Source organism: Myotis brandtii, unplaced genomic scaffold, assembly GCF_000412655.1.
Source record: "Myotis brandtii unplaced genomic scaffold, ASM41265v1 scaffold204, whole genome shotgun sequence".
In the NCBI taxonomy this organism is placed as follows: domain Eukaryota; kingdom Metazoa; phylum Chordata; class Mammalia; order Chiroptera; family Vespertilionidae; genus Myotis; species Myotis brandtii.
In genome coordinates this window covers 291947-305415 of record NW_005357599.1, presented here as the reverse complement: position 1 = coordinate 305415, position 13469 = coordinate 291947, and the positions used below count along the sequence as shown (strand labels likewise).

The following is a 13469-nucleotide window of genomic DNA, read 5'->3' as shown; positions in this document are numbered from 1 at the left end:
CCGCAGCCTCCGGAGCGCGCCCGCGCGGAGCCCAGCCCCCCTCTCTCCTTCAGCCTGGCCTCCCGGGGACTGAGTGGCCAGTACGTGACCCTAGACAACCGCTCTGGGGAGCTGCACACTTCTGCCCAGGAGATCGACCGCGAGGCCCTGTGTCTTGAAGGAGGTGGAGGGGCTGCCTGGGGCGACAGCATTTCCATTTCCTCCTCCCCTTCTTCGGACTCTTGTCTTTTGCTTCTGGATGTGCTGGTCCTGCCGCAGGAATACTTCAGGTTTGTGAAGGTGAAGATCGCCATCCGGGACATCAATGACAATGCCCCGCAGTTCCCCGTTTCCCAGTTCTCAGTGTGGGTCCCAGAAAATGCACCTGTAAACACCCGACTGGCCATAGAGCATCCTGCCATGGACCCCGATGTAGGCACCAACGGGGTGCAGACCTACCGCCTACTGGACTATCACCGTATGTTCACCCTGGATGTGGAGGAGAATGAGAACGGGGAGCGCACACCCTACCTAATTGTCATGGGCCTGTTGGACAGGGAGACCCAAGACCAGTATGTGAGCATCATCATAGCTGAGGATGGTGGGTCCCCACCACTGTTGGGCAGTGCCACCCTCACCATTGGCATAAGTGACATTAATGACAATTGCCCTCTGTTCGCAGACTCACAGATCAATGTCACTGTGTATGGCAATGCTACGGTGGGCACACCTGTTGCAGCTGTCCAGGCTGTGGATAGAGACTTGGGGACCAACGCTCAGATCACCTACTCTTACAGCCAGAAAGTTCCACAAGCATCCAAGGACTTATTCCACCTGGATGAAACCACTGGCGTCATTAAACTTTCCAGTAAGATCGGGGGGAGTGTTCTGCAGACACACAAGCTCACCATCCTTGCTAATGGGCCAGGCTGCATCCCTGCGGTGATCACTGCCCTGGTGTCCATTATCAAAGTCATTTTCAGACCACCTGAAATTGTCCCTCGTTATATAGCAAATGAGATAGATGGTATCGTGTACCTGAAAGAACTGGAACCTGTTAACACTCCAATTGCTTTCTTCACCGTAAGAGATCCGGAAGGTAAATACAAGGTGAACTGCTATCTGGATGGCGAAGGGCCATTTAGGTTATCGCCCTACAAACCATACAATAACGAGTATTTGCTAGAAACCACAAAACCTATGGATTATGAGCTACAGCAGTTCTATGAAATAGCTGTGGTGGCCTGGAATTCTGAGGGATTTCACGTCAAAAAAATTATTAAAGTTCAACTTCTAGATGACAATGATAATGCTCCTGTTTTCCTTCAACCCTTGATAGAACTAACCATAGAAGAAAACAATGCACCCCATGCCTTTTTGACTAAGTTGTATGCTACAGATGCTGACAGTGGTGAGAGAGGCCAAGTTTCATACTTTCTGGGACATGATGCTCCATCGTATTTTTCCTTGGACAGTGTCACAGGAATTCTGACAGTTTCTACTCAGCTGGACCGAGAAGAGAAAGAAAAGTACAGGTACACAGTCAGAGCTGTTGACATGGGAAAGCCTCCCAGGGAATCCGTAGCCACTGTGGCTCTCACAGTGTTGGATAAAAATGACAACAGCCCTAGGTTCATCAACAAGGACTTCAGCTTTTTTGTGCCAGAAAACTTTCCAGGATATGGTGAAATTGGAGTGATTAGTGTCACTGATGCTGATGCTGGGCGAAATGGATGGGTTGCTCTGTCTGTGTTGAACCAGAGTGATATTTTTGTCATAGACACAGGAAAGGGCATGCTGAGAGCTAAAGTCTCTTTGGACAGGGAGCAGCAAAGCTCCTATACTTTGTGGGTTGAAGCCATTGATGGAGGTGAGCCCGCCCTCTCCTCGACCGCAAAAATCACAATTCTCCTCCTTGATATCAATGACAACCCTCCTCTTGTTTTATTTCCTCAGTCTAATATGTCTTATCTGTTGGTACTGCCTTCTACTCTCCCCGGTTCCCCGGTGACAGAAGTCTACGCTGTTGACAAAGACACGGGCATGAATGCTGTCATAGCTTACAGCATCATAGGGAGGAGAGGTCCTCGGCCCGAGTCCTTTAGGATTGACCCCAAAACTGGCAACATTACTTTGGAAGAGGCACTGCTGCAGACGGATTATGGACTCCATCGTTTACTGGTGAAAGTGAGTGACCATGGTTATCCTGAGCCTCTCTATTCCACGGTCATGGTGAACCTATTTGTTAATGACACTGTCAGCAACGAGAGCTACATTGAGAGTCTTTTAAGAAAGGAACCGGACATTAATATAGAGGAGAAAGAGCCACAGATCTCAATAGAACCCACTCATAGGAAGGTCGAATCTGTGTCCTGTATGCCCACCTTAGTAGCTCTGTCTGTAATCAGCTTGGGTTCTATCACACTGGTAACAGGGATGGGCATATACATCTGCTTAAGGAGAGGGAAAAAGCATCCCAGGGAAGATGAAAGTTTGGAAGTACAAATTCCACTAAAAGGGAAAATTGACCTGCACATGAGAGAGAGGAAACCGATGGATATTTCTAATATTTGATACTTCATTGTGGAATAACACAGAGATGTTTTAATAGACATTGGATAGTCTTCACCACATAAACAAGGTGGTATGGACGAGTTCCAATGAAGGACTACTAATTTATAACTTGTACTATATTGTAAATAGCGGTTTACAGGTTTTTAAATTCAAAATCAGAGGTTATAAAATGTGTACAGCATTTTTAATGAAAATTAGTACTAACAGCTATAGAACTATTATAAAAAATATTGGATATGACTTGCAGGTTTGATACACCAAGAAAATGATTGATAAAACCTGGGAGTAAGGTAAGAAAATGACACATTGCATTTTTTTCTCTAAAAAGTATTTTAACCACAAGAGGGCAACAGCTGCTCCTTTGCAGATAACTGTTTTGGGTTATTATTCATGACAGTTGTTGTACATCAAATTAATGAAAGTATATTTTAAATATATTGTTTTTAATATTTAACAAATACAAAATTAAAATAAATTGACGTTCACCCCACTTAAATGTATAAGAAAATAAATGTATTTGTAAACAGAATGTTTACCTTACAAGTATGCCATGCGTAGTTTGAAAGAGAAGGCATTACAAAGAAGTGCAATTTTTTTTTAGCAAGGATAAAAACATTGCCATATGTTATTAAAGATTTGACCTGCTGAAGACTCTTTCACTTTCTGTGTACTCAAACTGCTATCTGTTTGCTTTACCACTGAACTTGCTATTATTACAGGGGAAAAGATACATATGTCCTTCCTTACAGAAAATATAACTAGAAATTGTGTCCACAAAAAACAGCCAGAGCAAGAAATATTTCTATCCTTAGTTGCTTCACAGGTGTTCACCACATTTTGGTGCTTTCAAAACTTGTGAGCAGTACTTCATACTTGGGTTATATATTAGATATTTATATGCTTAAAGTCATCCATCACGTAAGAAACTTTAAAAAATCATATTAAAACAGAATTATTGTAGAAGCTGGTGTAGACTACTGGTTGTAGTTGGGCCTTTTCTATGAAAGTTATACTTTTCTTTTTGTTGTTGTTTAGGTTTGTTAACTACCATTTCTGGCTTCCTTTCTTTGCCTTTGGATTAAGTCCAAGAGTATTTGTAAGCCCAGCAGCAGATTTCTTTGATAATGTAGCTTTTGCTGAATCCTTTGCAATGAAGCAAACTGGTTCATCAGTAATTGATCACTTTCATTGTGTGAGCTGGAAATTTTATTTTCTATGAGAGCTATAACAAAATTATCTGTATAAATAAGTAATGTGTTAGCTTAAACTGGATCATTTTGCGTTTTGGCATCCCATGTCTGTACTGTACCAAAAGTGTTTATATGTCTGCAAATTAAAAGTATATATTTTCATAATTTCTCTCTCATTTTTACCATTTTCTATATGAACTTGGCTTGTTCTTTCACTGAAGTGCCTGTTATTGGCATTTGTTTGCTTCTAGAGGTAAATGTTGGTATACTGTAAATATCGTGTTATGCTTAAGTTTACATTAAACTAATTCATTACTCAATTAAACATTGGGTAAATTATTAAGTATGTGTGTAGTAATAGACATATATATATATAAAATATAAAGATAATATGCCTATATGTTTGCTAGTTCATATGATAGTTTATACCCATTTATATGCAAATACATATTAATTTATTGAGTTAGTATCAATTATAAACATTCATTTTACTACATACTTATAGCAATCCTGTAAGTATTATTACAGGATTTATTACAATAGCTTTCAATACATTTTAAAATAAAAATATATTGCAAAAAATAATTTGAATGCAAACACCTAAGAACTTTTGAATTTGTATCAACCTCATTTTTTTTTGTTTTCTTCAATTTTACAATGTGAATAAAATGTAAGCATATGAGGCAGTAATGTTTGTTATAAAAAGAAAGTATATTTTTATTAGAAACTTATTTTGTATGAGAGACACATGAGCTAAGAAACTAAGATCATTCATCCCTAAAGCTTTTCATTTATAATTGATGTATAACCATTGAGGAAACCATTCTCTACCAGTCTTTTTTTTTTTCTTTTTCTTTTTTTTTTTTAAAGGTAGGGGCTACATATGAAACAAGCAGCACCATTAATTTTTTTTAAAAATCTCCATAAGTGCAATGATATAACCATCAGTAAAAATTTTTTTTTTCATATCTAAATTTGGAGAAGGTTCATATGTTTTGGGGTATGGACTTTATCTCTAGCATGAGAAACGCCTGTAACTTAATAAAAAGATGTATTTCTGAATAACTCGTTGTGCCAAGATTTCCTTTACAAAAACATCTCATTCACTTTAAAAACATTTATAACAGGGGAAGTTAAAGTAAATTAAGCTCAGAGATAATAGCTTCTTTTTACTAATACCTTGTGCTAGAACAGTTGCCAAAATGTATGCTAATCATGTCAATGTTGTTAGTTGAGCTGGCACAAAAATAAACGTTCCATTCATTAAAAAACCTAATATCCATTTAACAGTTTGAGAACCAGGAATCCTCTTTGCCCAGTTTAATGAAGAGGAGATTGCTCTGATCTTTGCACTGCCAAATGCATTCTTATACCATAGAGAAAATTGTTCATTCATTTGGATTGGGAAATTTAAAACCAACATAGCAATTTCAGCTACAGGGGAAAAACAATTTACATTATTTGACTCTTTAGGGTAGATTCCTTGATCCCTTTTTTTAAAATTAAAAGAGGTTTTTTTTGTTTGGTGTGTGTGTGTGTGTGTGTGTGTGTGTGTGTCGGGCAATATAAGAGGGTTTTTTTTTGTGTGGTGTGTGTGTGTGTGTGTGTGTGTGTGTGTGTGTGTGTGTGTGTGTTGTCAGTTATTCTTCTATCGGTGGTTTAAAAGGAAAAGAAAAAATAAATGCTTCGTTAGAATAGTTTCATAGTGTTGGTGTATTAAAACAAAATCCAAATCCTTTGTGTTTTGGGAGCTCTGCATGTGTTGTATAAAAACACCATACATGATCTTGTTATGAAATGACATCACTGAAGCAGCTTAGGGATGGTGTATGAAGTTGGCTTGATGATAGTAGAATCTCTCATAAAGATTCTAATTTGTGCTCCTAGCAAATATCTCAACAGTTGACTGCTGTTAAAGGAGAAATGCAGCAGCCTATCCTCTGGGGACTCAGGTCCAGTCTCTCCTCAGTGCGGTGAGGGGTGCGGACTCTGGGGTCCTGACCTTTGGCAGACAATGAAGAGTATAATGAAAGGACAGCCTGAGCACATGGGGTTTTCCAGTTCCACTGGGCAGCCTCTGCTTGTGGAGGCCAGAGACCTAGACACCTGGGCATTTTCTTTCCTGTGGATTTGCTCACTGGAGAGAAGCAGTCAATTGCTCACAATTATTTTGCTGACTTGTGTAATTTCTGCCTATCAATATGCCTTAATAGTGTGGGAGATCAATAAGTATTTATGGAAAGAGACTTACTATCTTTCATTCATTTATGTAAAGCAGAAAAAAATCAATTAAAAAGTTGGTAGTTCCACCCGGCCAGCGTGGCTCAGTGTTGAGTGTTGACCTATGAACCAGGAAGTCAGGGTTCGATTCTGGTCAAGGGCACATGCCCAGGTTATGGGCTTGATCCCCAGTGGGGGGCATGCAGGAGGCAGCAGATCAGTGATTCCCTCTCATCATTGATGTTTCTATCTCTCTCTCTCCCTTCCTCTCTAAAATCAATAAAAAAAATATTAAAAAGAAAACTTCGTAGTTCTTGAGCAAGAAGACCCATCTTGGATTTTCTACTTATTTCTATTCCTGATTTTTAAACTTTATATATATATATTCCAGATGCTGTATACATAAATACATACAGTCTAAAATCATTTTGTAAATGACACTTGTCCTATATAATAAAAGCCTAATATGCAAATTGCCCCCTCCACCAGGAGTTCGACTGGGAGTTCAACCAGGGGATGGGGCTGGCCAGACAACCGCCCATGGCCCCTCCCCCAAGCTGGCCCGGCCAGATTGGCCTGGTTGGGGTGGGCCGGCCACCCCACCTATGCACAAATTCGTGCACTAGGCCTCTAGTTGTATATAATTGCTCTAAAAATGGTAGCATGTTTTTCTCTGATAAACTTCTAAACTGGGGATGTATTCCTTTGAGGCATAAAACACATTGGATAAACTTTAAAAATAATTTTAAATATGTTTTCATTGATTTTAGAGAGAGAGAGAGGAAGGGAGAGGGAGAGAAACATCAATAGGCTGCCTCCTGCATGCGCCCTACCAGGGTTCAAGCCCACAACCTGGGCTTGTGCCCTGACTGGGAATCAAACCAGCACCTCTTGTTGCATGGGACAACACTCAACCAACTGAGAAACAATAGCCAGGGCTGGATGAATTTTAAAGACTTAACCCACTAATGTACATAAGTAAGAATACTGAGATGATTAAAAAAGAAATAATTTAGTCATTCATTCTATACATGTTTATTTTAGTACTCTAATTACCAGGGATGTGACTGAGAAGATGACAGAATCCTTTGATGAATTTAGATTATGGTGTAAAAGGTCAGTGAGAAAACCTTCTTATTTCAAAACATTGAGTGGGATAAATACCTATTGCCAGGATGCCTTGTGAGAAGGACCTAACCCAGACCTGGGAAGTGTTGGATAAAGCTTTCCAAAGGAGGCGATTTCTAAGTTGGGCCCTCTCAGAGGAGGTAATGTTTAAACTGAGTAGAAGAGAGAGTCAAGGAAGAGAAAATAGTGTGCATGGCTCGTGAAAATGTATCATGATAAAAGAACCACAAATACTATTAGACTTGGCTGATGGGATACACAGAATAAAAGACAGTGTTGACAGAGCTTGAGGATGTAAGTGTACTGCAAATGATAAAGGGATTCATGCCATACTTGGAGGTTGCAATTTTATCCCACAGGTGATGGAAATTTTAAGGATTTTGATCAGGGAATTTTTTTTAAATCACTTTGGCCATGTGTAGAGCTTGTGTTGAAGAAGTATCTGGAGACTTGTTAGAAGGCAGTAGTGACAATTTAAGTGAAAGATGGAGCTTTAAGTCAGGGAATATGAAAGTGATGGATTATAGTATGGAATACAGTGGGGAAATATTTTATAACTGATAAACTTTGTATACTAATAGAGTTAACCCACATGTGATAAACCAGAAAATGTATAATTTTCATAATTTCCTCTCAAGCCTATTTTACAAATTTGAAAAAGGCAGGAGACTCATTTACCCAACATTACATCAGCAATGAAAGCTTAGGAGCCATAACTCCCTTTTTAATGTTGGGTTTTATGATACAGATGGAATTTTAAAGACATTAATTTACCCAGTTTACTTCATACTTATGACTGTCAATGCTACTCAATTTAATAAACATTACTGTGGGCTCATGTGGTAGATATTCCAACATGAGGTTGACCGCATCAAGAATATATTATCCGAGACATTTGCAATACCTTGCTTGTAGTTGCACTAAAAAATTCCACCTGCAGATGAGTTATGTTGAAAATTGAAGAAAAAAGACAATAAAATATCAAGTGTACAACATAAGATGTAAATATAATTTTACGTGTTGTGTGACTATCAAGAAAGAATGACATATCTGTGCAGGTAATTCTAAGCAAGATCCAGGAAATATGGGTAGTTAGGGCAAAGAAGTACATAGGTCTTGAGATTGAATAACACTTTTAGTTTAAAAAAGTCATTTATTATATCTTATGCCTCATTTTGCAAAAAGACAAGTTTCTTTCTTAAATGTGTACATAGCTTTTTCACTTTGTATGTCATTCATTGTTTATGATTATACAGTTTTTATTCTAAATGCTAATCTAAGAAAAAAAATGAAAATTGGAAACACTAGTTCAAATAAATTTAAAATCAAAACAAGAAAAGCATAGTGCAAGAATAAAGTTTTCTTATAGTTAATAAAGAAAGAATTGGGGTAGAGAGATAGGGGATTGTCAGTGGTCACTTACATCACATTTCAGGAAGACATTGGGATGATCACTCATGGAACAAGCTATCTCATTTCTAAACGTTGCCCAGTTTTAAGCTATACTTTCACAAAATGAGCATGCCTTTCCCATCCTTTGTTTAATCACCCACTGGTGGAAGTTTCAAACCTAGGCTAAGTAAACATATAGTAGATATAAAAAAACAGTATTGTATTCAGTCCTGGTTTCAAGAAAAGTCATTTGTCCTGTCAAAAAGTACCCCTCTTAGGACTCATCTGTGAAATTATGATGAACTTACTCTGTCTCACAGTTTAATTTTAAAGATCAAATAAGTTAATTCATGCAAAATATTTCACAAAGATGAAGTGCTCCACAAATATTTGTTATTATCATTGTTATTAGAATTAAATAGTGTGCTATGAGGTTGTCTCAACAGGTTTTTTAATCATTCTTCTATCAGATTCATTCAACAAATATTATTTACTTATTTATTTTATACAAGAAAAAAATCCATAAAATTAATGTTTTAGCTTAAGGGCCTATTTTCTCAACACATTATAATATATTTATCATTATTCATTTCTTAGGCCCTTTGACTTTTTTTTTCCTTCTTTTTTACTCATGATGAGTTCATATGTCCCTTTTCATTTGGAAATTTCATGAGGGCCAAAACTAAGATTTAAATTGTCAGAGCATAGAACTTTAGCGATAATTTAGTCCAAACTCCTCATTTTACAGTTGAAGAAACTAATACATGGACTATCAAGAAAAAAAATGACAGCTGAGGGGGATTTGAAGAGAAACTAGCATTAATGAATGTAAAAATAATCAAAGTCTTCCAACAGCAGAGTTACTTGCTTTCACATATTTTCCTTCAAAAATACTTAATACTACTTTTATTGGAAAGTTAACTAAAGTGTTATCTTTTTAAAGACAATACACTAAATGTTAAAAATCTTATCTAAAAATTAGGTCAATCAAAACTAAATATTAAAATGAATGATTAAGAGTGATGTATCGTGGCCCTAGCTGGCTTGGTTCAGTGGATAAAGCCTCTGCCTGCAGACTGAAGGGTCCTAGGTTTGATTTGGGCCAAGGGCACATGCCCAGGTTGCAGGCTCGATCCCCAGGAGGGGGCGTACAGGAAGCAGCTGATTAATGATTTTCATCATTGATGTTTCTATCTCTCTCTTCCTCTCCCTTCCTCTCTGAAATCAATAAAAATATATTTAAAAAAAACAAAGAGAAAAAATTAAAAAAGAAAAGAATGATATATCTTCACTTTATGAACTTGGAGAAAAATATAGATACATTTGAAAAAATAAAGTTACTTATACCTAATAAAGAGAAAAATATAAAAATTATAAAATTATCTATTTGACAAATATAATAATTACAAGAAAATAGTAGGAAAACTTTTAGGAGATTAGAGAATAGATTAGAATAATGAAGGAAAATTTTATGAGCCCTACAAAAAAAGTGGAAGGAATAAACTTGATTTATAATATGGAAAAAATATTTACTTATGGAAATTGATGTATATATCTAAAAAGCAGGTCCAAATGTGGATACAAGGGATAGGATTGATTCAAAAATAAAGATGAACAGACTCATGTATAGTAAGGTAAATGAAGATAAACCAAGAATGACTAAATTTTAGAAACACACTAAATTTTAGGAACATGATGCCCTGAAGCTTTAACAAAAATAAAAACTATTATTACCAACTATTTACTTACTAAATATATTTACTCTTAGCCTATGACTATTACAAGCAAGACATTGAGCTAAGCACAAGGGTAAGTTTTGTTCCATTCTCCAAAAGATTATTTTCCCATTTGGGAAAACTAATGAAATGACATATCCATAGGAATAAATGCCTCTGACATGTGCACAGTTACCAGAGAGAGATAGGGTCATGATGGTAGGTGAAAGTGCTGCCTAGGGATATGTACTACATACTGGAAGCTACTAAAGAGAACATCAAAATTATTGGAGAAATATAATCTTTGCAATGTATATGATGTAATATTCACAAAATAGAGATTGAATATTTTCTGTGGATAGAAATAGGCAAATTTAAAGATTTTGATAGCATATATTTATTTTGCTCATTTTGAAAACTGGAATTCTCTAAAACTCTCAAGTGTAATTTTTATTTAATATATTACAGAAATAAATGCACTGGGCACTGTAAACCAGCTACTTCCCTCAGAAAGATCATAAATTTACATTTAAGAATAATTAAAATCCTATATAATAAAAGGCTAATATGCAAATAGACCGAATGACGGAACAACCAAACAACCAGTTGCTATGACATGTGCTGACCACCAGGGGGCGTGCACAAAACATGGTGGGCATCACCCACAGTGGGATGTTGGAGCAGGTGAGCGGGGTCACCAGACCAAGGCAGGATGCCGGTTGCTGTCATTGGGGTGATCCTCTGGTGGTTACTAAAAATTCTTTGCTCCCGCGCATCACAGTCCCACTGGGTGCTTACACTTGCTGCCGGCGCCAGCCCTGCTCGCACCCACTGCCAGTGCCAGAGCCACCGCTAGCACCCACTGCTGGCACCGGCCCCGCTCACACTGGCAGCTGGTGCTAGAGCTGCCACTCGCACCCGCTGCTGGTGCCTAGCACCAGTTCTGATTGCTCAGCACTATCAGCAGGTGTGAGCAGTGGCTGCCAACCCTAATCACCTCTGAGGGCTTCTCCACCTCCCCCTGCTCCTGAGGGGTGATTGGGGCAGCAGCTGCTGCTTGCACCTGCTGATGGTGCTGGCCAAATGGCTCCGTGCCTCAGCAGGTGCGAGCGGGGCCCACGCCATCAGCACTAGGGAGTGGTGGCAGTGGCAGGAGCAGATATGCCGGCAGACAGGGGACCAAGGCTCCAGAGGGAGGGGCCGGGAAGGGGTGCAGAGGATGGGCTGAGACCCACCCCTGTGCCCACAGCAGCCTCACGGCCCACAGTTCCTTTCAAGGTGCACAAATTCGTGCACTGGTGCCCTAATGTAATATTCATTCACTCTACATATGTACAAGTAATGCTGCCACTGTATTTTTAAAAAGCATTGATTTCTATTTTGCAAATGTACTTCATATCATTTCAAATTTATAATTTTGTGTTAATAAATTTTCTTAAGGTACGCTCTTGCCAATGTGAGGTTTAGATGGAATGGAACGTAAAATGTACTTTGGGAATTGTTATGTAAATATTTTAAATAATACTGGGTAACAGTATTTTTTCAAAGTTATGAGATCTGGTGAAATGTATGAAAAGAAGACATTTTTGTATATAAATTACTACACATATATTCTGAATCCTCCATTTCATTACAAAAAAAAATATTCTAGAAAAGGTAACTCTAGAAAATTCATAGAAAAAACAACAACAATAACAAAAAATATTGTACTTTTTAAAATATTTTTTATTGATTTTTTACAGAAAGGAAGGGAGAGAGATAGAGAGTTAGAAACATCGATGAGAGAGAAACATCGATCAGCTGCCTCCTGCACACCCCCTACTGGGGATGTGCCCCCAACCAAGATACATGCCCTTGACCGGAATCGAACCTGAGACCCCTCAGTCCGCAGGCCGACGCTCTATCCACTGAGCCAAACCGGTTACGGCAAAAAATATATATATTGTACTTTAAAGCTAGAGTGAAATGGGCAAAGAAAACAAAACATACTTAATAACAACTTTAAAATTCTAAAAACATTAAATAATTTGTGTGTGTTTTTCTTTTTTTTTTCCTTTTGAGAAGCATCTTCCATCCAAATTCTCTCCTCACTACCCCACTGCCTTATGAGATTGGGAAGTGAGTTTCCTTTACATTTTTGTAACTAAATTGTAAAATTCTAAGAATTTTCAAAGTCAAATGAATGTGACAATGCTAACCATACACTGGGCATTGAAAAACATTATTGCTTTATGTTGAGACAGCTTTCATTTATGACCCTTTTGATAATTTTCAACAGTAAAAAGTTATACTTGATTTAAAAATTTTCTTAGAAGTCGCCATTAAAATCAATTTGCAAAGAGAAGAATTTCAATAATAGGTATATGCTTATCTTTAACATACTTACATTGAATCATGTAAGTATTCAAATTTAGCAAAGCCAACTATCCTGCTCTGGTTTAATTTCTCAATCTAGTCCCACAAATTATTTTTCCCTACAAAAAGCACTCTATAATAAACCATTTCCCCGCCCCATTCACAGACATATTTGGACATGAATGTACAAATTTCAGTGAAGAATAACTGAGTATAAGTTGGCTTATAAGATTTTTCAAACTAAGAGATTTAATAGAACTTAAGTGAATAAAATTAATTCATTTTTTGTGCCTTATGCTTGACTTAGGATGTGCTGACGTGCCATGACCAACATTCCCAATCAAACTGTCTGGTGGGAATGTCATTTAGCCCAATGAAAATGATTTATAAAAGACCTTAGTAATAAACGTACATACCATAAAAGAAAAGCAAAACTCACAAAACATCTGTCTCATGGAGCCAGCAAGAATCTTCAGACATCATTATTTTCTTCCCCTTTGAGCGTCTTTGACCATCCTACTGGTCTTTCCTCAGGGAAGTTCAATATTTTTCGGAATCCATTTGTTAGCCTATCTGTGGTAGGCAGAATAGCCCCCCAAAGATGTTTATGACTTAATGCATGGAACCTATGAATACATTGTGTTACATGACAAGAAGGTCCTTGTAAAAGTAATTGACATTATGAACCTTAAAATAGGGAGATTGACCCAGTCTTAGGAACTAGAAAGGCTCCTAATTCACAATCATCAAGGAAATGGGGATTTCAGTCCTATAACACATGGAACTGTGTGCACCAACAACCTGAATGAGAATGGAAGTGGAGTCATCCGCAAGCTTCCAGAAATCCATGCGGCCCGCTGATACCTCGATTTCTGCTTGTGAAACACCAAGCAGAGGGCCACTGAGCCACTCTTCC

The 13469-nt window shown here is 37.8% G+C and overlaps 1 protein-coding gene across 1 annotated transcript in view; it reads left to right on the top strand.

Moving 5' to 3' along the window:
* The window catches only part of PCDH20 (protocadherin 20), a 5309-nt gene extending 1401 nt beyond the window's left edge, over positions 1-3908 (top strand). The window contains exon 3 of the mRNA XM_014538904.1: positions 1-3908. This exon is cut by the window's left edge and continues 15 nt beyond it. Within this exon, the coding sequence (XP_014394390.1) occupies positions 1-2553 (2553 nt within the window). The 3' untranslated portion in view covers positions 2554-3908.
* The last annotated feature ends 9561 nt before the right edge of the window (positions 3909-13469 follow it).